Genomic DNA, 26,594 nt, shown 5'->3' on the forward strand with positions numbered 1-26,594 from the left:
CTGTAAGGTTCCAGAATGAATGCGGAATCAATGCGGATAGATTCCTTGAGTTGCTGGCCTTCTATCTACGTTCGACATTTGTAAAGCATAACGATGACCTATACATCCAACGGCAAGGCGTATGCATTGGTTCGTGCGTTGCACCAATTCTCAGTGACCTTCTGCTAGCTCGCCGAGACCGTCAACTACAAGAAACTCTGGCTAATACCACTGTCGTGAGGACATTCCGGTTTGTGGACGACTTCCTTGTTATCCACAAGCTTCCAAACCAGGAGAAGCACAAGGACGTTGTCGACGGCATCTTCAAGATCTTCTGTGAAGGTCTTGCTGACCTTGAACTGACCAAAGAATTACCGACGGAGAATCAGCTTCAGTTCCTTGATCTACGACTATTCGTCGAAGAAGCCCATCTGTGCTGGTGTTATGCACCGCGGTCAAAAAAAGGCCTGCTACCATATTCATCGGCGCACTCGAAACTGGTAAAAAGAGCTGTGGCCACAGGCGCATTGAGGAGTGCCGTGAATAGATCCTGCATTCACCGTCAGCAGCAAAGCGTCCAGACACAGCTGACACGGTTACGTGAAGCTGGTTTCCCGGACGACCTCATCTGTAGCCTTGGCTTCAAGTTACTGAAAGAGTTCCGGCGACCGAACCCCAAGAAGCCTCAAAAAGTAGAGCGGAAGGTAGCCGTCATGCCATATGTCCACGGTGTCAACCACGCACTAAAGAAAGTGGTGGCGCGAGCTGGAGTGGACTTAGTTTTCAATGCGCCCAGCAAATTATCCAAGTTGTGCAAAATGGTCAACCAAGGCGCTGAAAAAACAGCACGTTGTAAAACAAAGCACAAAGACAAATTCACCGAATGCGACAGTGATGTAGTTTATAAGATCCCCTTGTCATGGGGGGCGTCATATGTTGGGCAGTCAGGACGCTGCATCAACATACGTCTCATGGAACACGTCGGCAACATTGAAAAAGGATATGGCAGCAAGCTAGCGGGACACGTGTCGGACTGCGAATGCATTCCACACTTTCGACGCTGCAAGATTCTGAGAAGATACCCCCGAAAGCTCATGCGAGAGATATACGAAGCGTTCATCATTCAGAAGAATCGTTCCACCTGCGTAAGCACACCATCACTAACGTTGACGAAAAAAGAAATGGGTTATCTGGACAAGCAATGACGACAGAAGTGACAAAATGACGATTTCAAGGCTTTCTTTGTATTTTAGACGATACTTTCTGTATTTATTGCAAGCAAAGCAGTAAATTCCTCAGTTGTCAGTCAGTGCTGTGTCTGTGTGTTTCTTGACTGTGTCCTGTCCCTGCGCACTGTTTTAAGTTTTGTTTCTGTCATCCGCTTTATTGACCCCCATGGCCCAAAATAAACACTGCCGATTTTCTAATAGACAAAACTGTCACCTGCTACAACGCTCAATATAAAATAGGGATGAACACTTGACCAAGCCATTTAGAGGTTTGGTTTGGTTTATGGGGTTTAACGTCCTAAAGCGACTGAGGCTATGAGAGACGCCATAGTGGAGGGCTCCGGAAATTTCGACCACCTGGGGTTCTTTAACGTGCCCTGACATCGCACAGTACACGGGCCTCTAGAATTTCTCCTCCAAAGAAATTCTAGCCGCCGCGGCCAGAATAGCCATTTAGAGATATTGGCTGCTACTGTCACCAATGTCTAGCATTACTCTGGTCAAATGCTGTAAAACAAGAGAAGACAAACGATCGCCATGCTCCCAGCAGGCAATGCGAGGAGAAAGCAAAAGTGTGCCAGGTAATTGCATGTCCCACCTTGTGGCCTGCTTACCGGAAAGTATGAGCAAAGTTGATGTGAATTCCAAGTCCGTTAGGCTTGTGGGTCACGAATTTGCAGTGAGGACACCGGAACATCTTGCACTTGTGCGAAATGGCCTCCTCAGAGCCCCTTGGCAGACCTACACCACACGTCTTGCAGTGCCACAGGTGCTTAGCATTGGCCAGCTCAGCTGTAAAAGAAAAGACGAGGAAGATGCACACGCAGCTCAAATACAAGGAGAACAAGAAATGCACAGTAACTTCAGCGTGAAGGTGCCCCGAGACTCCCCTTCGCTCACAGTGCAAAAGGGCATGAGACAGGGGTTGCGTTCCATGCTGTTGCCTTCAATAATAACAGCAATAGTAATAATTGTAGTTGCTGTTGCTGCCATGAAGAGCAAGATTTCGAAATTAAAAGCGACCAAGTGACTGCTTGATTTTGATAATCAGGCAGTGAAAGCCAAGTTACAGCCTGGTTACAGCCAATTTAGACTGCATGGAGAGGTGTTTCCCAATGCTGTGATACAGTAGGTAGAGCAAATACAAATAAATGTGCAGCACTGTGACACTGAAGTCTTTGCAGTTGCGTCCTGTCGTGCGCCATGGACCAACTGGCTGAAAAGAATAGTACATAATACATACACAGTCATAGCTTTTCAGCTGATACTAAGACTTACTTTCGCTGTCGGTTTTCCTCGGCCGTCCTCGCTTGTGAGGACCATTGATGTTCACGGATTGCACTGGTGGTGGTGGTGCTGGTGGTGATGACACTGGAGCTGCAGAGACCATATTTGGGTGCACCTGCAATATTCAAAAGCACAATTGTCAACTCAAGCACTCAGCACACCTTGGAGAAAAATTGCGTTAAGACAAGGCACCTGCGATAAAACTATAGGTCACGGCAAATCAATCAATCAACGACAAATCAATGCCACAATCCTGGAACTGGCATGCCGAGACAAACAAAATCATTTCCAGCTCTGTCAGTATGGCAATGTTCAGACTGTAGTCGCTACAACGGTGCAGGCAGGGCACTTTTTTCTTATTTATTTTTAAGCCCACACTAATATCTGTAGTCGCTACAGACATATTATATGCAAGTGCCAATAGAAGAGCTTCCAGTGGTTAATGTGCCTGCTTAAGTTAAGTTACAGCAGTTACTAGTGTAGTGTGAACCTAGCCAAGCTGTTTACTCCTGCTGCTGACAGCTAGCATGTAAAATATATGATAGCAGTCTTATTTTTATTCCATTGCTACTCCTTGAAAGAAACAGGCAATAGAATAGAGTGGAATCTCGTTAATTTGAAACTGCTTACCATAATTACCCCGCTTCTAACACACCCCTGTTTTGCATGTTTGCGAAAATGGAATAAGTGCAACTTGTGCAGAAGCCTAAAGCGCACTAAGATCTGCCTCCACACTACCCCTCATCACCCTCTTAAGCGTTTTTATTTGCAGTCACTGTAATGAGCACACCTAAAAGCAACAGATGCACATCAATGCAACTGCAAGGCCAGCAGCTGAAGACAAAGCAATCACACAGTGCACCTTTCATGCCTTCAACATTAAAGTGCGGCCTGGCCAAATAGCTCGATTAAGTGGCAAGCCGAACTGTAAAGTCCTGTAGTTTCGAATTACGATGCAAGGCACGCTCTCAATGTTACTGAAAGTAATGACATTAACTGGAAGCAGCTGCCACCATGAGGAGCTGGGTAAATAATGCGTAGACTCATGTTTTGTTAATGGAATCGATTTGCATATGAGTTAAATTATTTTACTCGCGGAGCTCCACGCATGCTGACAAGAGTGGGCACTAGCACAGTGGGTGTACAACCTGTTGCTTGGCTCCACAATTTCCAATAATCATTTTCGTAATAATAATAATAATAATAATAATAAAAAGGCAGACTTTTATGCAGCAATATAATATGTAGTTTGGCCTAACATCTCCAAGATGACAACCATGCCAACTGTCTGCACAGTATATATTGTGATGGTAATAACACTGAGATTGCTCATAACTTGGTTTCGGTCTGAGGCTAAATTTTGGGTAAGTATGGTCATTTAAACCTCTGGTTCATTTGAATTGACACATTTTTTCCCCCTCAACAGCAAGCACATTAAAAGAGCTCACCCTAATCTGAACTCTGCACAATCTGAGCAGGTTTTCTGTTCTTTTTGAGAACGGAGCATCCTCTTCCAGATTTAAGCATTGATTGTATTGTGAACTGGTGACAAAGCTCTACAAGCTCAAGAGCTACCACATTGCCATGCTGAGAGCAGGATAGAGGCAAAATAAGTCACACACTACCGCAACAAAATCAACATGCCATGGTAATGGCACTAAGTCAAACACCAGCACCAAAGCCAAAGGAAAAGGGAAAATATGGGACTGTGAAGAAAGGGGGCCTTTTAGTAACTGAAGATTTCCACTGCCACCAAACCAAACGTGCGTGCAAGTTTCATGCAAGAGATTTTTGCCTCTCTGGCCATCAAAAGTGGAGTCTGGGGGGACGTGTGGCACCTTCTGCTTGTGCTGTATGAGAGCGGGCATTGTGGGAAACCGAACGGAGCACTCGGTGCATCGGTGGGTGAAGTGTATCTCCTTGTGCCTGATGAGGCTGGCCAGCAGGTAAGAGGTGTAGGGGCAGTAGGGGCACGTGTACAACCGCACGGAGCTCTGGGCTGCTGCTGACGACAGCTGTGACTGCGGCTGCTGCTGCTGCTGCTGCAGCTGTTGCAACTGCAGCTGCTCGAGCAGGGGCGCCAACGTGACCATGGGGCTCACCAACGAAGGGCCACTGATGTCAACCTTGGAGTCGCAGGAGTGAGCTGCCAGGGCCACTGGGTGGGTGAACACCACACGGCACTGGCAGCACATGAGCGCTGCGCAGACAACACGCAGTGGCATGGTTACAACACGAACAGGTGCAAGACATCAAAAAGAAAAAAATACAAGTGGTTCAACTCTGCTGAACAGAGTTTTCATGCCGTGAAAGCAGAGCGCACAGCTCCCTTTTATATACCCCATACTCTGATGTCACAACTGTATATTGAATCACGTGACACCATGTGACTACCACGTGGCTTCTTAACGCCCTCTACCGACAACTTTAAAGGTCAAAGGTCAGCGTCAAGGGTTAAGTGGTGCAGCACCAAGGCGGACTACACATGGTAAGGCACATGTGCAACCATTATCTCAAGGTCATTCGGAGGCTCACAAAGTTCAAGGTCAAATGTGGTCCACTACGTGGACCATACATGGTTAGGTATAGGTGCATAGCAACACTAGCCACGACTTATCTCAGGGTCGTTTCAAGGTCATTCGGAGGCTCGCAGCGAAATGCGTCGCAGCTATAGTAGTGTAGCTTTTGCTCCAAAAAACCTGTAGCCCTCAACTTCCCACTCAACGTATGGTATAAAGCTCTCGTATGTGAGGTTTAACGCCCCAAAACGACACATGTGCTATAAGGGACGCATGGTAAAGAGAATTCATTTAGACCACCTGAGGCTCTGTAACATGACCTGACACTGCACAGTTCTGCATGACTGGCAGTGTCAAGATCACGCGCAGATCGCCAGCTGCGTTCTAGAGCAAACAAGTGTGCAAATGTATGTCCCTGCCAATGCACGTGCACAAGTCAACAAGTAAGAAAGCAACCATGATCAAACGCTTTTTTTTTGCATTTTATATCTTATCTTCACTCAGAAACATGCATTTTGCTCCGAGCTCCAGAAAACAACTGGGCATGGGGGGTTGGGAAAGGAATAAGCAAAAGAATTATAATTTGGTTAGCATGGGATGGTCAATTACTGCATGGCACGCTGAAAGGGAGCATGTGGCCAAGTGTCCTATGCGAGGTGTCATTTACCAGTCTACCTTGTCATCTTGTTGCCAGGAGTGATCAATCTGTAGCCTACATGATACCTTCACAATTAGTTACATTCAGCAGGACATCGAAGAAGGTACTTCTAAAATGGTACAAACGTCCGTGGCTGCCATTTGCCACTATATCCTCATGTTCTTTTGAATATGTCGCGTATTAGTTGACCCTAATGCTCATCGTATCTAATGATTAAAAGAAAAAGAAAGAACTGTGATATCACTGTTTCTAGGAAAGTAATTCAGCGCTGCTTTTTTTAGACAGAATAGCACCCATCCTGTCATGGCAGTCGGTTTGCTCGCCTGAAAAAATAGTGTGAATTACTTTTTTAAAAACAATGCATCGCCAACTAGCACCACAACATGTTTTATTAAGAGAATTCCGTGATTTCAAGGCTCTGGCTTCATGAAATTCCTTATGACAACTATAAACCATTATTGTTATACTAATGTGATTTTTATTGCACCTAGAAACTGCCAGCAGCATAACTTCAATGAAAAACACTCGTGTGCAACAAAAAGCTGCTGCTCCGGCCATGACAAACATTTAAGGAGGCTAAAGGAATTTTCTTTCCTCTACATCAGTGAATGATAACTGTGACACTAACCAGCTTGGACCAGTAATTGATTCTGCAAATTTCTGCAGTCTCAGCATACCTCTAGGGCAAAAAATGACATCATGCAAGCTCTAAAAGGGGAGTCCAGAGATTCTGAAACTGACTGTTTTATTTATTTTTTGTTTGCACGGGTGAGTGATGCATATCTTCAGCAGCAGGCTCTCATTTACAGTTGTGTGGCGAAAGGCACGGAATGTAGAAGCTAGGAACTCTAGCAACCAGTCAAATTTTTTCGGCGCAGTTTGAACACACACCAAGATTCAATGACTGCTACAAGACTACTGCCACAAGGGCATTTTCAATTGAACTCGATGCATATACAAAACTGCTACATGGCCACTGATTTCAACTGCAATCAAGCCCAATATTGCACAGTACTAAGCCAGTTCCTGAAGCATAACTGAGCTTTTTGGTCTGGATTGAAGGACTCCCACTGCTACCCTTATGCTTAGGAAACATTCATACGCAAACTAATAAGTAGACAAACTGCTTGCGTGCACATAACTTGAAAATTATGCAGCAATACTTCCCCCAAAAAAGCACATTTTGTTCAGTTCTACTAGACCACAAACACATCTGTTTGCTACTACTTGCACAACTAGCCACAAGTGTATGCTGCACCACCTAGCACGTAGCAGGCCCAGGTCTGTAGCGTGTTGAGTGTGCTTGAAGCTTCTATCGGGAACTGACTCAGTCAGGATCGAAAGCACCTGTGTCAGGGCAATATAGTAGACACGCGGCTTGCGTGCAGCCTACTGTTTCAACTTTTGCACTGTGGGAGAGGTCTATGCCAAGGAAGTTCACATCCAAGCACACCTCCGAGTGGCTCTTGGGAGCCCCTGCCTGGCAGCAGAAAGTTGTCCTGAATGTGGATGTCCGGGAACTCGGAGTGCTTGAGACCATGCTCGGCCAGCAGGCTCAGTCGATGAAATGTGGAGTTGCACAGGGTGCACGTGTACCTTGAGTGCTGGTCATGAGGCACTGCAGTGAACAACAGAGGTTGCTGATCCTGTGCGATACACCAGTGGCAGCCCAAACACAAAAGGATGACTGCGGCTAGCTAAGGTATACTAGCCATAAATAAACAGCACGCCCTGCAAATATGCACTGAGGCAAGAAGAGCAGCAGTTTGCTTTTCTTACCGCTCACTTCCAGGGCCCACCAAAATGCTAGGGTGCAGTTTTTTGCTTCAATGAAAAATCGAAAACATTACCCATTCATCTAAAAAATTTATGTCTGACGCTGCCTGGGATGCTTGAAGAGTTTAGATGCAGTGTACTATTTCCAGTTAAGCAGCTGCTTCTCATAAGTGATGTACAAATAGAAAAAGAAAAGGCCACTCTTCTTTCAGCATCAGTTCCAGAAGATCCCAAGAACAGCATGAGCACAATAATTAACTACAACACTAGAAAACTATAATGTGTCACTAATCAGGCAGATAGGCAGCAACAGGACTCGGCTTTCAGTGACTTTGAGGAGCGAAGTGCTCCGCTTAATCTTTGACAGTCATGGCAAACACCTTTTTGATGGACCCTTAGCAGTGACATTGAACAAGCTAATAAACAAGCATACAGAATGTTGCTAGCCCTTGCACGGTTAAAATTTTACAGCATCTAAACCAAAAAGCTGCCAATGGGCCACATATGGGAAGTGGGATTCCCCAAATGCTGTATAGCTGGCCCAACCAAGATGGCCGAGCTCGTGCTTGAATGTTTTGAAGGCTAGAAGACCAGCACCATGATCAGAGATGAAGAAGAAGCAAACATATAACGGGATGATTAAACATGCAACTGGACGCTCTCTCAAAGCTTGAGCGCTGCTATCTTGGTTGCGTCGGCTCCTAAACATTATGTCCACTGTATAATCTTTTCTTTTCTGACTTGAGGTGCGAGTTCTTTTGGTACTTTACAGTAACAGCCCTTAATTTACTCGTAAAACCCAGTTTTGCTTTATTCTTGAACTCTGCACAGATTTCTTAAAAATCGGGTTAGGCCTCGTTCCTACCCAAAAATACGACTTCTAGACGTTTTTCAGTGTACAAAGCTGATGACACTACTTGAAAAACAGTGGATCATCATCACCACCAGCTTAACCAAGCCCATTGCAGGACACAAGCTTCTCATATATCTCTCCAATTAACCCTGTCCTGTGCCAGCCATGGCTGCCTTATCCCCACAAGCTTCCTAATATCAGCCGCCTACCGACTCTTGACAACCGATGCTACGCTTGCCCTCTCTTGAAATTCATTCTGTTACCTTGAAATGGTTACTGAAATAAAAAAAAATTAAGGGGGGATGAGGGTCTTGAAAACATTTTTTTATTTGTTAACATATCTTTCTGAAACTTAGCACCTGGGTGTATCATTGAATGCTGATTTCGAATATACATTTAGATTTCAAATATCTCAGCCGGCAGGAAATATATGACAAAATAAAATATCCTAATTAGGTCATTTCTTACGGGCCTTTTTAGTAATTTATCAGTTAAATAAACATTTGTAAAGAATAAGCAGACATTTGCAAAGGCTCAAAGCACATCCTAAAGCTAACAGAATGTCTACAAACTAACTTTGTTGATCATAAATAAACAACAAAGTTGGAAAGAAAAAATGATGTGGCAGTAATTAGCCCACACTTCGCCTAATTGCTCATATATCATGTTTAAAGGAAAAAAGAAAGCTTTAGCATGTGCTTTGGGCCTTTGCAAATCTTTACTTATTCTTAAAAAATCATTCTTTAGCTGATAAATTACTATAAAGGCCCATAAGAAATTGCCTAATTTGAATGTTATTTTGCAATAAAATTTCTTCCAGGTGAGATATTTGAAATCTAAATGCATATTTGAGATCAGCATTCTATGATACACATGCGTGCTAAGTTTCAACAAGTTATGTCGAAAAATAAAAAACAAGTTTTCAAGACCCTCATCCCATGACCCTTAAAAAACTTGGGCAGAACTGACAGATCCGCCTCACCTGCGACCATGAAAGTGGGTGCGTCGACTACACAGAGTGTGCCATTGTTGTTGGCCAAAAGAGCAGTCATTTGTGGTGACAAGTACAGAGGGTATGGCGTCCCTGTGCCAATGAAGGGCTGCAGGGGCAGGCTGGAGCCATGCAGCTGCAGGTGCCTCAGCAGGACGGCCTCGGAGGGGAAGGTGTGGTTGCAGTGTCCGCATCGCAGAGACGGCTTGGTGTGCAACTGTTGGCGGCAAGACAGCACGTGCAATTTCACTCCCATTGCCAGCAAAACAACAGAAAAAAAGAAAGAACACATAAGGCAGAGGTCCTATAGTTTGTTCTGAAGTGGCAGTGCCTGATGCCTTGAGAATAGCAACGAAACATGAGCCCCACTAAACAACTGGAAAGAGCACACAGTCAATCACGTCTCTTCCCAGGTCCGTATTTTAGATTTTTGGTAAGCCTTGCTATCTTACTTGGTGCAGTGTATTAAGATTAACAATGAAGTTTCTAGTTTTGAAAAGAGCAGCTCCTCATGTTTCAGACCCTGCATTTGAGGTCCGAGTTCTTTAGTGCTGAACAGGCTATGTGGGCACTCGTGAACAAACATGAATAGTGCCTGCTGCCTGTACCTTGAGAAGTGCTCGCAATCCGCCTTTTTCGTAAGATGTGGTGCTCTCTCGGGAGTGGGCGAAAGCTGGTTGAAAATCATGTACATGTTTCATACTGAGGGGGCTACATTCAGGACCATAAAGTGTGTGATGAATAGCAAACCATCTTTAATTGGGAGAAGAAAGGTGTAGGGGAAGCGCTCGTCCCAAGCAAACCAGGCTCAGAAGTGAAAGTGGACGGTTTTGCCCCAGCTCCTACCACAGTAGGAGCTGGGGTAGGAAAGGCGTGCATTTGTAGAGCGGCCGTGTGAAAAAGGCAGAATGGTCCAGCTGGAAGGCACTGGCAAGCAAGTAAGTGTTGTGCTGCTTAGAAGTAACGGATGCAGACGGAGGGATGACAGAGAGATACCCTTAAAGGGACACCAAAGGTAAACAATAACAGAAGCATGAGGTTATACTAAACTTTTTTTTTTCTGTGCAAAAAATGGCTAAGTAAGGAAATCACAAATTACACCTACATAGACCCAATGTGAGGACAGTGATGTCATTTTTATGATGCAGATTATTCTGGGCTCTCAGTAATCATAGGAAATCAGCAAAAGCAAAACCACTTGACCCACTGATCACGTGGGTGCTTTGTTATAATATGTATCAAGAGATGCCACCATTATAATGATCGTCCCTTTCCATGATGTACACATTCTCCTCTCCTGACACGGTGGCCCTGCTGCTAAGAGCAGTGAGGATGACTCTGACGACTTGTGCTTGGCTTACGCTTCTGCAACTGCTGCACACAATGACTTCATGCAAGCTAACTGCAAAGTGAACAACACTTTGCATTATTTGAATCTCAGCAGCACTCGCCATGCTGCTTTTGTCCTTGCCCATCAGTACAGTGCTGCACGAGAGGGCAATGAACCAATAGTGGGCAGCAAATAATGCACGTGATCAGGCGCAGTTCACAAGATTCACCTCAGCCCTTGCTACATACGTGTCTTTTACATGACATAATTTTCTGGCTCATCCAATCTCTATCCTCATAAAAAATCTCAACTTTCCTGTCTTGGGACACTAATCTTAATCTCTCAATTTAGCTTGGTTTCGTGTTAACCTTCTTTTGCCTTTTAATGTACTAGACAGTATCAGTCTATTAGCCTCACCTGATTCTATTCTTGTGTAGTTCAAAAAAGATCCAACACTAGCACACCGAACTGTCTACTAAGAAAATGCTGAAACCTTGCTTCAATATTACATGTTCACTAGGTGCTTATAATGCCACAGTAGCTGAAGAGGGATTATTAGAAGCAATCATGTGTGCTGCATGACTATTCGCTCACACAGACTCCGCTGTAGGCAAAAGCAAGTAAGTTCCCCGCTAGGCAAAAAAAAAAGCAAAGATGTACCCTTGATGTCTGCTGTGTTCAAAAATTTGGGAGGCACTAGAGACACTCACCTCTAGGTGGTCCCTAAAGATGCTTGTCTGTTCAGTGGCAAAACTGCAAAAGCAGCAAGTGAGCAAGGGTTGAGAAGGCTTCTCCTTGGGGCATTCGTGCATCACAAGGTCCCCCAGAGCACGAAAGGTTCCCCGGCACAGTGGGCATGGGTATTCAGTCCGCTCTTGGATCACCGGTGTCCCAGCTACCGTGAAAAGGCAGAAGAACAAATCATCAACCCCTTTACGGCAAGTCCAATGCTTTTGTTAAATGATAAGGAGCAAGCGCAGCTTGCTTCCAGCACCTGTAAATACTGGGGAATAACAGAGTAAACATCGCGACTGATTCTATGGTGCTGTGATCATGCTTGTGATAGCAGTTGTAATGAAAAAATAATACATCTCAACAAGGGCACTTTTTGGAGAGCTTAATCAACACCACAAAAATTATGATGCACCACTTTAAAAGTTAGCATACTTGTGCATATAAAAAAAGTAGCGATTTAAACATGTATAACACAGCGCACATTTTTAACGAGTAAAACGCACACCCAGGAAGGTTTTTAATCCTCGTACGGTTGAGACGCGGCCGCCGAAACTGGCCACAAAACAGAACCGGAAACGCAGCGATTTCGCATCCGTGTCTGCGTGCGCATCAACGTCCGTCAGCAAAACAGCACGTGCTCTGTTCGCCGGCCGCTACAGCTGCGGGAGACGCGGGTTGTCACCTCCCGCTAGTAGTCGCCAAGGTAAGAGCACTACAGCCAAGGCGGACTCCTCCTCACGAAGGGGCGTCACTGTACTTTGTTTTGCGACAGCTGCTACGCACAGCACACGCGGTGTGAGCGGTACGTAAAATGTGCAAGGTATGTGTCCCCGGGCTTTGCTAAAGCGGGATATTTTGCTGTGCTCAAGCGCGGGATGCCGCATGTATACGGCTTCGAACACGTTCCAACGTCGCCCAGCCGGCATAAGCTCAAGCTCGGAAGAAAACTTGAAAATGTCTCAAAACTTCTGTCCTGCATAGAAGCACTGGCAACGCTCCAAAAACACGAAGATCAATGATTGTGCAAGCGTGCGTCTACTCGCGCGTTACAGTAAAGCACAGATCGCCTCTAAACTATGCGAACCTCTCGGATAGCGTCGCAGAGGCAGAGGCATTAGCGACGCCTATTGAAAGAGCAGCGTTCTTACTGTGTGATATCGTAAGTAGGTTCTCCAGTAGCTTTCCTCGGTCCAGGGAGTCGGCATCCGGCGTGTCCAGTTGGGACTCGACGAACATCGCTGGGCAAAATTCATCGTCGTCGCTGCACCAGGTGACTTGTGCAGCCTAGCAGGGACAGAAGTGCATCTGGTGTCAGCGTCGCGACTGGCACATCGAATGGTTTCGGTTAGAAACCCTATGCTGTTATACAGAGCCCTTTCGATAATAAGAACGAGCCCTTTCAGTACGTGAAGTCACCGCAAAAAACAATGAGTTTTCATACGAGTGCAGGCGAGTGGCAGGCGGCAAAGTATGAATCGCACAAGACGCCAGTGGCTGATCGATCGTTCAGAAAAAACGTATCCAAGGAGAGTGCAGCTCCTTGTGAAGTGGTTCTTTGGACGCGCTGCATCTGCATCTACAGTGTTTTGCCAAGGATCAAGATGAAAAGCATCACGCGAGTATCCTCTGGGATGAGGACCCTAACAGCGCGAGATCCTGACCGAAGCTCTCAGGGCGTCTAGCAACGAGCGCGATCATGCTCTTACTACGACGGAAGAAAGTCACTCGTTGAACGTTCGAAGAAGGAGCTCACCGCCATAATCCTAAAGCAGCATGAATCGCGGTAAACATTCAAGCTCGTACGAGGGATTCCACATTTGAACTTTAGTCAAGTAAGATCGAACATGATGGAAGCGAACGAAGAACGGAAACCCACGAACGAGTTCACGTTTCCGGTTGTGTTTAGCGCGTCTAATTTTTCTCCTCCCGATAATGGTTCTGTGTCTACGAAAAAACTTATTTTTTCACAAAAACAATTAATATTACATTTATAGAATTCTGGCGACAAGAATAATTATACCCTGCCATAGAACCACCGAAAGCGGCGCCAGAGGTGCTGAAAGCTGTCCGGTTGCTTCCATGGCGTCTGCGGCTATGTGGATTAGCTTAAATCAACGCATTCAATTAGGCAGCTGTGACTGAGATTTAGCAACAGTCCACCACTAGCAAGAACCTGCAGGCTTGAATGCACCGTCAGCTGCATCTGTGGCCATCCTTTTGTTCAACGGAACTAAATGAGCGAGAAGGAGTGGGAACAACCTCAAGAGCCGGAAGATCGCCGCCAACTTTCGTCAAGCAATGCTCATCGAACATCCAGTACTGAAAGCATTACTAAGGGGGGTTGCTCTTACGCGATATGGCTGGGATTATTGCATGGTGAACTGCATCTTGTACTTTTAGCTGCACAGACCGCCTAAAGAATGCACTTATCGTGCTTCGTATCCTCCATTATTGAACTGTAATTGTATATGTGGCAGAACCGGTTGCTCTGTTTACACTTTGTTTCGTCGCCTGGTCTACCGTATCCTCGGCAAAGCCTTTACTTTTTTTAACGGAAGCGCTATTTACAAGAGAGCGAGAACCGCGGGCTTTGGATCATTTGCGGTCTTAGTGCCGCAGCAAATTTTTGTTGTTGTTGCGCAGCGTTGTGTTGTAGTAGAAGCGAAACAGACTCGGATCGAACTTATATGAACTCTGCAGTTTCTATCCTGAGTTAGCGGTGTCCTGGAAGATACCTTTTGTATTCAAAGCGCTATCTTTTCAGATTAATAGCAATAATTGCGGATGAAACTAGGCATGCAATGGTGCAGTTCCAGGATCGCATACCGTTAGTTGCCCGCGGAGAAAAACATTGCTTTCATTTTCGCGTCAGTTCTGATGTGTCATTCTTTTTTTGTAATAACTTTACTGACTTAATGGGCATTTTGTCTGATATTGCTCTGTGGCAATTGAGGTGCTTGATGACTTGTGAAAGTTAATGTAAGACAAAAAAAAAATGTTGCTTATGTTTGACATGCGAATGGGAACACGCAAAACCTACCCGAAAGATGTAGTTGCTGATATTTTATATAGCCTAGTGCATAGAGAATTATATTCTGATGTGGCCCGGGCATCATACTCCTTTTCTCCTTTTCAGGAATGGAAATTTAAACTAAAGATTTGATAAGTGTAATGTGTAACTAAACTTTGCTGCACATATTTAGTGCGTCAGTATGGCTCTGCCTACATTGGATATTTTTTGTTTCTGACTTTCCTTTTGTCCTGAAACAACTGACAGTGGCTTATTGCAGTCAAGTTTTACATCTATTGCTTGTATGGTGACATAATAGTCGGCTTTGGAGTGCAGACATTTTGCCTGTTTTCTCGATCAGCTAAATATAAACTACACAGGCAGGTTTAGGCTTTGAAGCAAGGTGCTCATTGGGCAAACATGGGCCCACAAGACAAAATAATAAAAAAAAAAGATTGTCAGTGTCCAGAGCAGCATGCATGCTCGGTAGCCGTTGATATGAAATGTTATGGCTCTTGGCCACATTCTTAACATGACACAAGCCATTCCAGATAGCCTGCTCGAATCACCATGAACACTGTTGGTCATGTTAGTATTTGTACATCCATGATTGCAACCATCTGTGAACTAGTTATTTTGCACAAAAAGCACGTCCCGTGTGGTGAGAGGCTGATCAGCGCATGCATTTATGGTGATAAAGAGAGAGTGTGAAGAGAGAAAGTTAGCAGCATAGAAGTTGTCACAATATACTGTTGATTTGAGCATTTCTCTTAGGATACCTTCAAGGTGCAATGGGAAGGCGTCCTCTGGTAGGCATCACTACACAACATTCAACTCTTGCCCACTCAGCGTATATAGGCAGTATGTTGTATGTCTTTTTAAGTAGTTTGTTATATTACAGAGATTAGCAAAAAAATTTGTTTTCTTGAGATTCCTAGATAAGCCTCCAGCATTACTTGATGAGGCACCAGTGGTACTGGTGGATATGATAAAATTGTGCAGTCTTCCACTGTTTTAGTGTTCATCACCTATCTAAGCAGCATAGCGTGGGGCCTAGGTTTGGCTTGCAGCTTTCACTGCAAAAGAAGTTGCATTGTTCTAGCTCACGTTTTTTTTTTTTGTTTATTCCCAGTAACCACTAAAACATATATGTAAAAATGTGAACCATGCTGTGCACAGTGCTTTGTGTTGTTCTTCAAGGGGTTCTGAAAGCTGCTTTAATCAGTGCCAATTCAAAAAGCTAGCTACATTCTACCAACAGAAAAAAAATATTTATCATAACATAAGTTGGCTGTCGGCCACACAGTCTGCTGCCCAACATTTTGCCAAGGTTTAATCTAAGTACTTCTTACCAACACATACCACATCTTGGTGCTTTATGAATGTCCTTTTAATGTGTGATGCTCTTGATATGTGTAATGATCCTGATTGCACATGTTGCAGTGTTGATGGTATGAAGGATTTTGGAGCAACAGTTGGGAAACAAAAGGCAAAAAATTTAAATGCATAATCAAATTTCACGTCCTTGTTGCCAAGCTGAGTTCAGTGAATTTTGAGTGAGAAGCAGGGTGATTTGGCTGGTGCTTGATGCTTGAGGGCAAAGCAGGAAATGTGGGCAGTTTGCTTGTCTCCCCTTTGCTGTTCTGTTTTGCATGTTTTTACTAATTTGCAAGCTTTAGTGTAATTGTTTTACCTGGATACTGTGGAAAAATTGTGAAAAAAGCTGATTGTGCTGATTTGATAATGCACTGAATAATCGACCTTTACATTTGTTTTGGAAGTGAAATAGGCACTTTTGACCTTTATAGTTCTTTTTACCAAGTCCGTGGAGGATTCTGTAGGCAGAAACCATTAAACTATGCATCTGCCTTCATTATTACTATGCATTTGGTCAGCCTTATGACTTTTTCAAATTTAAATTTTGCAGGGATATCAGATCCTGAGGACGTTACTAGTAGAGGTGGTGCCCCTGATCCTGACCCCCTTTGTGCTAATGGCTCCGATGATGAAAATGGAATCCTTTGTAAAGGTAAGTAGCACAATATGATTTGGTGTGCTAGTTGATTGACATCAGATCATGTTCTGCTATTGCTGCTGTGGCTGCTGCTGGCATCCGCAGCATACTGCTGGCATCTATAGCAGCATACTCGGCGCGCCCAGTGACAGTGTCTCTGAGTGCGTGGTCTTTCGCTTTGGTCCGTTGTTTGGCTCCACACGCACGTGCTTGTGTTGTAAGAATGGTTTTACTGATGCGGCTGCAGCATTTCCATGTTTTTGTCTCTTTTATGGGTGACACTCAGTGACCAGATTTAATTTTTATAACTGATAACGTGCTATGACAGCACTGCTATAAGCGGTTTATTTTACCGTAGACCATGTAGTAAGCCTGACAGTGCCGTGACTGACCATTGTTATATCTGATATATTGTTATAACTGGTATTGTTATAACTGCTATTGTTATAAGTGGGTTTGACTGTAATTTACTTTAGCAGAGAGCCAAAGGCGGAGCTGCCATAGCCAGTCGGATATCAAACCTGCTGTTTTGAATGGAAAAGTTTTGATGTTTGTAGCTGGCTTCACCTTTTCAGGCAACGATTCCTAAACTTACTCTTGGCTATCAAAAGGACACATTTATTGAACTGAGTCTAAAAAGAGCACTGCAGTTGAATTCTTCAGTTGAAATAGGCTACACTGCATTAAAACGTCACTTTGCCATGTGTGTGCTCACTCCATACGTATCGCCACAATTTTTTTGTTACATTTGCTTCTTGAAGAATGTTTCTTATTTACTGCCACCACTGGCACCCTGCATTACTATTTTCATGTTATGGTGCTTGGTGAGTAGCCCTTCTTAGGTATTCTGAATGCATGAAATATTCTGCTCTTGTGACTGACTCAAGAAGCTCATGGGAATGGGGACCCCTGCCCCGTAAGTGAGAAATTTGAATAGAAAACCAGCATTGGCCCCCATTTGTGTGTGCAGAAATGGTCAACAATGCATTGTCGCCCAGCAGCCATCTCTGAGAGTAGCCCATAAATCTGCCCCTGCATATGGTGGTCTAGTCTCCATTCATAAATAGCTGTCTGTAGCATGTGTAATGTTCCATTTCTTGTTTACACCTTTCTATTTCACGCTTTTCAGGGTGTTCAACAACAAGCTGCGTCGGCTGCTTTCACATGTTCTCTCGGTGTGCTTTATGCTTGTTGCAGTGGAGATGGTGGAAGGGGATGAGGAGCTTGTCGAGTTCGGGGAGGACACAGAAGAGAAAGGGCCCCGTACCAAGTACACGTGTTCCGACTGCCCGTTTGAGACATTTGTGCGGGGCAGCCTGGCACGGCATCGCCGCATGCATGCACGCCGGCCACTGTCGTGCCACCTGTGTGATGCGCACTACCTGGACCATACGTCCCTGGCAAGGCACCTGCGGACACACGAGGGAGGGGACGGGGCGCTGCTCCCCTGTCCCGAGTGTGGCACGCACTTCACTCGCCGTGACACCTTGGAGCTACACATGAAGATGCATGCGGAGCCCGAGAAGCCCTTCAAGTGTTCCATCTGCCAGCAGTCCTACATGACGTGAGTGGTGCGCCTTCCACTCCTCATTTTAATGCAGCAGTTAGGAGGTCCATGGAAGCGAAAGCTGTCCAGCATTGGCATCTGTGTGAAGGCAGGTGGTGTCCCATCGCCCCTTTCCACTTGTGGGGAGAGGAGGGAGGGGCTGGACGAGAATGATTCGACAAAAAAAAAAAAAGAGACCCCCTAGTTACCATTAGTTGGGACCAGAACCTCGTTACGAGCTGCTGTGCACGACCACACACCATACAAGTGGAGAGGGGGTTTCCCTTTCTCCATTTCGCCACCTGCCAGCCGTGGCAGGTTGCAGCTGGCTCTTCCTTGTACATTCTGCTTAAGAAAACTTCAAATGCAGGGGTGTGCGAATATTTGGAAATTTGGCGTAGCAAATCGAATAACCTCTTATTCGATTATTCGGACGAATCGAATATGTTCCAACTTTTCGAATAACTGGCACGAAGTTCGGATAAGGCCCGTCATATTTATCTTGAATGGATGCTCCAAAATTGGGACCTACACCAATGCTGCGTACCATGCTGCTGTGATCAGTATTGGTGGGAAGGTTGGGTGAAGGCAAGTTTTTTTTTTCCCCCATGGATGAAGGGTTCAGCGCTGTAATATGGTCCATTTTTTGGTGGCTTTCAAAGTGCTCGCACATAGCCTCTAGCCCTGGACGATGCGGCAGGGTTGAGGCACGATCAGCAGACCCTGCCTTGTTGCTTGATCTCAGAGGCCATGGCTCGGCTGCTGCAGTTCTTTTTCTTCAACAAGAGCAAAATGCAACTGTCCTATAAGTATAAGTATCACCTGATGGCCATGAAGTTAATCCATTGGCTTTCATTCCCACTTCCTACAATTTTCATTTTCTTCATTATGGCCCCTCTTTCTCTTTCTTCTTTCACTCCCACTTCCTCTCAGGTGTAATTTCCTTTCCTCAAATACAGTTTTCATTTTCTTCATTACTCCTTTTCTCAAATATAATTTTCATTTTCTTCATTAGGGCCTTTCTTCTTTCAATCCCACTTCCTCCATTCCTGTATGGTGGGGTTGGGGTGCCCACCCAGATGGCAGAGAATTACTGGGCCATTACCTTTCCTCAAAAAGCATTGCATTCAAAGGGCAAGGCATGGTGGGAAGGGGCGGTGGTGTTTCAGCGGGCTCCCTGGCAGCACTACACACTGTCCCATCCCATTCCACTCCTAAAGGCGAAGATTAAGTGTCATTAATTAGCAGTTAATTAGTACTTAGTCATTAATCAGTAATTTGTCATTTATTATGTGTGATGTCATCCAGTGGTGACGTTGCCAGTGCCACAGAGGCAAAGTGGTGGAGAAAACTTTCCCCTCTACCACTTTCCCCTCTACGCACTTTAGACAGTCAAAGTGCCCCCTGAATTTTTTGTTGCCAGTCCACAGGAAATCACTCCTGGCTACTGTGATGGTATTGATAACAGGCTGCTGTAGGCAGTAGTGGTGTAAGGAAGATGGCGTTTTACATATTCATTGGAAAGTTGAAGATGACTGCTCCGAGATCTTCGTACCAGAGAGATGAGTTGAAACCAGAGTCCCCGTACATACCGCTTGCCTGAGAACCATTGCTGTTAGAATTGGTAGAAAAAAACCCTATCCTGAGACCCTTTTGTTGTACAGTTGGCTTTGGTGGCTCTGACGGAAGTAGGATTCTGCAACTAAAACTGTGTATAGAGAGTAAGAGGGAATGCGGTTATGAGTGAATGTGTCAGAATAGGTGCTGTGCATTGAGTTTGTATGACTGCCCTTAATGCTGTGAAGCATCCAAATTCCCCTTTAGGGTCACAGGCACGCGTACAAATGCAGCAGTGGTCTGGTTTAGCTAGCCATCTCATTGTAAAATTGTGTGGCCAGATAAATTGGGAACTTCCCATTCAGTTGTCAAACCTGGATTACCTTATTTACACGAATATAGCGCGCGTTTTTCCCAACCTCGTCAATTTTAGAATGCATGTTGCATAATATTTGAAACCAAGTCGACGACTGAAAATTGGGACGCCTGACTTTTCGGACCTCTTTGATTATTCGGACTTTTTCGCGGCACCGTGACATGGCTTATAGTGCCAGTGTATAAGAGCGCCTGAAATTTCGGACGCACCGCAACTGACTGCTCGATTTTTCGGACTTCGTTCGTACCCACCGCCAATAGCCAAGTTGCCATATAATGTGTAGTGGAACCTCGTTAATTCAAACTGCACGAGAGATCGAAAACTTGATCAAACAAAACGAAATTCAAGCTTAAAGGGAGCCTCTTATATTGCAACGCTGAAATTTTGCTCAAGTCGGCACATTGCGCCCGCGTGGTTTCGAATTCATACTTTCTTGAATGTCTTAGCTCCGCCGCACAAACTTGAACAGTAGTTAGAGTTCGCGGTATTCATCTGTGCCGCGTCTTTCGTCCCGAATACGGGAGGAGGTAGTAGTGAAGTGTGTGGGAGGCGTACGGTTCATGGTGACGGTGAGCGCGTAAGAAAATGGCGCATTTCAAAGTGAGGTCAGCATGGAGGTCAGCGTACCCGCTGCAAAACGCACCACGACCCTTAATTTTCTACTGTAAAACTGTAAACAACTGGCGTTTCGATGACATGCAAGACGCCTCTCGTTATGTGCAAGCCACCGCAGAGTCCATATCGCCGGATGCGATGCCGATTTTGACTCTAGTCAATAGGCCTAATTACGAAGGCCAACGCCGAAGGAGCGCTTGCTCCTGCCGTTTATCGGTTCTTATCGTTTCGTCATCTTCGCGTTCTCTTTTCAGGCCCTTCGTACTGCGGTAGTTCTCACAGCTTAGTTCTCACAGCGGCGTGTTCTCTTTTGCGTCTAGACTTTGTTCCAAGAATTCATCGTCGACATGCCGAGGGCAGCATAGCCAGGGCAAGCCCGTAAAAGTGGTCGCCGCCTGTCGTCTGCGCACATGACGCACGGCTAAATTTAGCCATGAGGAGCTTCAAAATGCGCGCAAAACTCCGTCCTCCCTTTCCGCCGCCATATTGGCAATAAGTTCATAATTTTTTTGGTGAAATTTGATTTTCCGGACTGCCCGATTTTCCAGTTGTTTTCGCGGTCCCTAGGGGGTGCGAAAAATCAGTTGTCGACTGTATAACGCGGATTTTTGTTATCTCATTGCTCCTCAGGAGAGCCAAAGAGACCGTCACCGCCAGACTCACGAGCTGCAAGGAGAAGCCAACTTTTCGATGATATTGGGGCCGCAGGGGCAAAGGGGAGGGTATGGATGAGGAAAGAAGGCGGCGCGGACCGTTGAGAGAAAGGAAGCACTGTAAGAGTTGAGTAGGTAAGAGAAAGGGAAGAAGAGCTAAGGGGCCTTGGACTGGGCAGCACAAAACATGTAGCAACGGTTGTCGTGGCGTTGACAGTGGCCATTGCTGCATGGGAGACTGTACGTTAATGCATCGAGAGGATTTGCTGCGGTCGATGATGTTGCATGCATTTCTGGAGTGTTGTCTCTCAGATACTCTCAAATGATATCGACGCATCCAGTGTGTCCATGCGTGCCGTCTGTTTTTTTCTGACCCTCGGCACCTCTAGTTAGCTTGAACAAACCTTGATCACGTTTTTAATCATATTTTTATTTTTTCATTCTCGCGAGATATAAACCTCTGCCCTTGCATTATATTTGTGGTCGCATTATACAAGTGTAAATACTGCAATACTTAAGCAGCATCAGTTCAGTATTATTCCAGTCTCTACTTCAGCAATACTTCAGCAGTGCCTGGTTTTAAAGTATTGTACGTGGTAGTGCACATCTATGAGCCACAGGCATGGCATGCTCAGGCTGTTGCACCCACCATTGTTACTAGTGCATTGAAGGGGCTTAAATTTTTAGGCACTTTCGGGTTTGCAAGCACTTCATGCAATACATGGAATGTGCAAATTTGTGCACTTGGGCAAGCTCACAATTCAGTTTTCAATTTTCTCCACCAAAGTTGAACAGGGTGGAAATGTGACATGAAACTTGCATATGCACATAGCTCCGACATGCTGTGGGGGTCGACTGCTTTTACGCCCCGACACAAGTTAAGGCTGTTGTGCTAGCTTTAACCATATATATATGGCTGCAAAGAACAAATTATGCAATACCAAGCGGTAGCCATCAGGAAAATGGTTTATCCTGGATCTCCCAAACCAATAGTCTTCTTTGGCAGTACAGGCATATAGGCAGCTAACAAGCAGACCAGTCACCTTGACAGAGGTTCCCATACTCTTGGAGTGGCTTCTCTCGCTGACCGGTCATACTACCTTGAGCGCCTTTTACCTTGAGGGTCTTGCCAAATGGCACTGGCATTCTGCCTCCGTGCCAGCAAGGAAGCCAAAGGACAGCCATGCTGGTCTGGTTTTTGGAGAGGGATTAAGAGGGTAAAGCGGAATGCCTTGTTCTGAGGGGCACAGAGCTCCATGGCTCACAGTAATAGTTTGTTTATTCATGCCCGTGCTGGAATATCATAATACTGGGACAAAACTGCGTCTCTTTTTTATTTTCTTAATGTATGCATGATTGTTTATTGCCCTTTGCTGCAAATGTGATGCGCTGAATATTACATAACCCACTCCCCTCTACATGCTGCATGCCTTGAGGGTAGCTAGCATTCGCGACGGCCGTTTTTGCGAGGACGCTATGTAAAGAGGAGAAATGCTAAAGTTTCTTCGCGGTGCATAAGGGCAAGGAGGAGAAGCTTTCTCCGGGTCTGGGAAACGCAGCTTAAAATGCAGAAACACTGCGACAATCAGCCGCCTTGGTGGCTTCCCTACAGTACTTGGTTGCAAAGGGGAGAAGCATCCAAAAATCATCATCATTTATTGTACCCTTAAAGATCCCGTCTGGGACATTACATAGGGGGGGGGGGGGGGGGGGGGGAGACAGTGGTGTAAAGCGGTCATGCAAAAGCATGTGAACGTAAAAAAGCAGCACAAAAATTGCGAGAATAACAAGTCTGACGTGAAATTAACGTCAGGTAATCCAAATAATACAAAATAGTATATGACAAACAAAGTAGTAGTATATAAAATTAAACACTGAAATGTGCGGTCAAAACAATTTACAATAAACATGCAGAGTGGCGTAAAGTGGAAAAATAGTTGTAGGAGATGACGCAATCACACAAGCAGTTCAAATTGCAGGCAGAGCAGCGCGAGGGAAGTAGCTACAGTTGGTTCAGGTGGTTGATTAGTAGCTGCCTATGTGACAAGGAAGAGATTTTGGTTACTTTCGTCATTGCCGACGACGCAGCGGATGCGTTACAAATTTCCTTCCATGTTAAAGACAGCGCAAACGCGGAATTAACTCAGCAAGCACTGGAATAGGATCTGTTCAGCTCTTGGGCCAAGAAATGCCAATCGATATTTTTATAAATTGAAATTGTTAATAAATGTTTTTGTGCCTCATTCAACAGCTACATTTCTCAGAATTAGGTGGTTTGGATCATGCGTTTTCTTGGATAATACGTTTTTCCTTGCAATAATAATAATAAAGAAAATGTATCAACGAGGTTTTACTGTAATCATTACTTTAAGAGGAGACGCCGGTCTTGAAATGAACATTTTTATTATTAAAGATATCATAATGTAATTATATGTATACATGTGCTTCTTCTCCCTGTTTTCAAAAATATAATTAGTTGCAGTAAATATATCAATTAGTTCCCAAATTATAGGAAAATAACTGAAGCCTAATTAGTTAAATTCTTACTGGTAAAGACCCATTCTTTCTGCATTTCTTGGTTTTGATTGAAATAGGGCTGTAGCCAAACACCTTCTATCTGGAGCTATGCTAACTATATTGTTGTTGAAGTACATCACCATATAAAAAATTGTTGAATTTTGTCCAAGTGCCATAATTTTGAAGTATAATTAGGTGACATTATGGTTCACAAAATTTGAAATGTTTGACTCAGCTAGACAAAAACGGCATAGCTCCACAGTATAGTTCTTTGTGAACTCGATATGTGGTATATGGGGGTTTAACGTCCCAAAGCTACTCAGGCTACGATGCCGTAGTGAAGGGCTCCGGAAATTTCGACCACCTGGGGTTCTTTAATGTGCACTGACATCGCACAATACACAGGCCTTTAGAATTACCCCTCCATCGAAATTCAAGCGCCGCAGCCGGCATCGAAACTATGTCTTTTAGGACAGCAACCAACAGAGGTCCATAACCTCTGAGCCACTGCTGTGGCCAGCAGTATCAGATTAATTGAAATTGCACCATAATAACGTAATAAAAACTTCCTTAAGGCTAGTCATGTTGGCAAAAAACATGAAGCTGAGAAAATCGCATATGAAGTGCCCGTGCCAGTCATTCGGAGGTCGATGTAGAGGCCTCAAAAAACAGCGGAATACGGATGTTGGAAAAAATATTTCACAGTAGTGAGCTTTCAAACAAAACCAAGATGGCGGCCATCGGGCACACGGTCGTGGAAGTGACGAGTGCGAAGTCCTGCCGCATTTCATTCTGAAATCTCCATTTCTGGGCTTCCTAGGCGCAAAATATATAGATATTTTATTAGTTGGAGGTCAAATTTAGACCTTGAAACTTTTTAGGCAGGTGCTTTGAGTGTATTGATCCCTAATATGCTATTTTTGCAAAATCGAAATTTTTGCATTTTCTTCATCATTTCAAGACTTGCGTCTCCCCGTAATCCTCATACTTTGTTTCCTTTCATATTGAAGGGACCTGTACATTGCATGTCATCTGTATATGCACTGACCTTCAGGCACCAATAGGTTCAGCGGTAGCTTATGAAGCTTACCGGGAGCTTGCAGTTTCAAAATAATTGTCTTGGCAATGTGTTAATTATTATCTGCCTGTTGGGTGACAAGGAGATTACACTTTTGTGTTGCAGCTTCCCACATTTGTTACAACAGCCGGCGCAGTGGCTCAGTAGTTATGGTGCTCGGCAGCTGACCTGAAAGACGCACGATTGATCCCGGCTACGGTGGTTGCATTTCGATAGAGGCGAAATGGTAGAGGCCCATGTACTCTGCGATGTTGTCTGTGCACGTTAAAGAACCCCAGGTGGTTGAAATTTTCCGGAGCCCTCCACCATGGCGTCCCTCATAGAATGACTCACTTTGAGACATTAAACCCTATGAACCGAACATCTGGGCCAACAGTTGTTAGGCATAAAATTGGCAAACATTTGCTTGCTGTGTGCTACCTTATGCCTTGCTGTTATGCTCTATGTTATTGCTGACCAACGGTGTGAGAACTAGTATCCTGAGCAGCTGCTCTTGGTGGATTTGCCAGGACGTGCTCTGCCTCAGAGTCAAAGTGCTGCGCATGACCAAATAAAAATTTGGTCTCAATGAAGAGTGCAAATGCATCCACTTGTGAGGGGATCTGATCTCCAAGGCGTATTTCCCATTGCCTTTGCAGCTACAAGGAGATGCAGGCACACAAATCTACCCATGGACGCAAGGCACCACACGTCTGCGAAGTTTGTGGCAAGGGCTATCTGCAGCTAAGCACCCTTGCTGAGCACCGATTCAGCCATGAAGAGGAGCGACGGTTCCCGTGCGAGCTGTGTGGAAAGCGCTTTTTTTCGTCCATGGCCTTGAAACGTCATGGTCGTGTGCACACCGGTGAACGCCCTTTCCGCTGCCTCACTTGCGGGCTCAACTTTGCCATCAGGTGGGACCCAGTGATACTTTGCACCCTGTGCACATCTTGTGCTAGAGCACCTACTGTCCTCTAGGCAGGGCAACTTTATTTTTATTTCTTCCTACCCTAAATTGTGTCCTCTTGGCAGCCAGGCATCCATGGTCTGCTTTTTAAAGCAGGAATTGCTGTTTCCTTCTGATGCGAACCACTTGAAAATGTTACAAGTGTTTAAAATAATTGACGCTCGTCACTGGCTGTACGTAAATTTGTGGTGTGTGTGCAGTAAGACATTCATAAAATTAAAAATGGGTCTTTTCATAGTCTCGGTTAATTCAGATAACTTCAGTGGTGCCAAAATTTACAGTGTGGGTGTCATTAGATAAGTTGAGCAGCCAGTGTACCGCTGGCCAGATACCGTATTTACACGGTTGTAAGTCGACTCGAATGTAAGTCGACCCCCCCACATCACAATTGTGAAAAAAAAAAAAAAAACTTGAGGTCATTTAAACTTGGCCTTTATTAGTAGAACTAGAACGCGACAGTACTATCCTGTGGCCTCCGCTGATCACCAGCCGCTATCGGCTGCCGCACGCGGGTGTGCCCGTGGGCACATTCCAAAACAAAAATGTCTTAGTCACTGGGCTACTCGTCCACACTTGCGCCATCGTCCTCGCTAGCGCTGCCGTCGTCATCGCTGCTGCAGTCCCACAGCTCGTCGTTCTAACATCGTCATGCAGTGAAATCCTGCACTTCGCAAAAAGCCACATCATGACATTGCGAGGAACAGCTGAAAATTTTGCCTCGTTGTAGCTGCCACTCCTGTATCACTCAGTGCGAAGGTCGAACTTGCGGCCCGGCGCGCAGTTCGTTTCTTCAGCATAAAGAATGACAGACATCTTGAATGTAGCCGCGAACGAGCGCCGGTCGCTTATCAGACCTGGAGCACAAATGACAAATGACGAAACACTACATTAAAAACTTGTGAAACGCGGCCGGCAGTAGTCGAAT

General features: G+C 45.0%; 2 protein-coding genes across 7 annotated transcripts in view; one reads left to right on the forward strand and one right to left on the reverse strand.

The window, feature by feature from the left end:
• Positions 1-13,227, reverse strand: part of LOC149340569 (uncharacterized) — a 21,916-nt gene extending 8,689 nt beyond the window's left edge. The window contains exons 1-8 of one of the 2 annotated variants that reach the window (XM_089549380.1): positions 13,111-13,227; positions 12,506-12,641; positions 11,333-11,517; positions 9,284-9,509; positions 7,126-7,290; positions 4,598-4,695; positions 2,487-2,610; positions 1,823-2,000 (exon numbers count right to left, since the gene is read on the reverse strand). In XM_089549380.1, coding sequence (XP_089405506.1) covers positions 1,823-2,000; positions 2,487-2,610; positions 4,598-4,695; positions 7,126-7,290; positions 9,284-9,509; positions 11,333-11,517; positions 12,506-12,641; positions 13,111-13,116 — 1,118 coding nt within the window. In that variant the 5' untranslated portion in view covers positions 13,117-13,227. Of the gene's footprint in view, positions 1-1,822; positions 2,001-2,486; positions 2,611-4,333; positions 4,696-7,125; positions 7,291-9,283; positions 9,510-11,332; positions 11,518-12,505; positions 12,642-13,110 lie in introns of both variants that reach the window. The other variant, XM_089549379.1, reaches the window with a different exon arrangement.
• The window catches only part of LOC149340570 (uncharacterized), a 31,538-nt gene continuing 16,993 nt past the window's right edge, over positions 12,050-26,594 (forward strand). For 2 of the 5 annotated variants that reach the window (XR_016283625.1, XM_089549381.1), the window contains exons 1-4: positions 13,403-13,733; positions 16,295-16,396; positions 17,579-17,945; positions 25,362-25,616. Coding sequence is in view for 4 of the 5 variants with exons in the window: in XM_089549381.1 (XP_089405507.1) it covers positions 13,592-13,733; positions 16,295-16,396; positions 17,579-17,945; positions 25,362-25,616 (866 nt within the window). In the remaining variant the exon portion in view is untranslated. Of the gene's footprint in view, positions 12,178-13,402; positions 13,734-13,760; positions 15,229-16,294; positions 16,397-17,578; positions 17,946-25,361; positions 25,617-26,594 lie in introns of those variants that run through there. The other 3 variants (XM_089549384.1, XM_089549382.1, XM_089549383.1) reach the window with 3 other exon arrangements.

This window comes from Amblyomma mixtum, chromosome 6 (assembly GCF_055824585.1).
Source record: "Amblyomma mixtum isolate Tamu chromosome 6, ASM5582458v1, whole genome shotgun sequence".
In the NCBI taxonomy this organism is placed as follows: Eukaryota; Metazoa; Arthropoda; class Arachnida; order Ixodida; family Ixodidae; genus Amblyomma; species Amblyomma mixtum.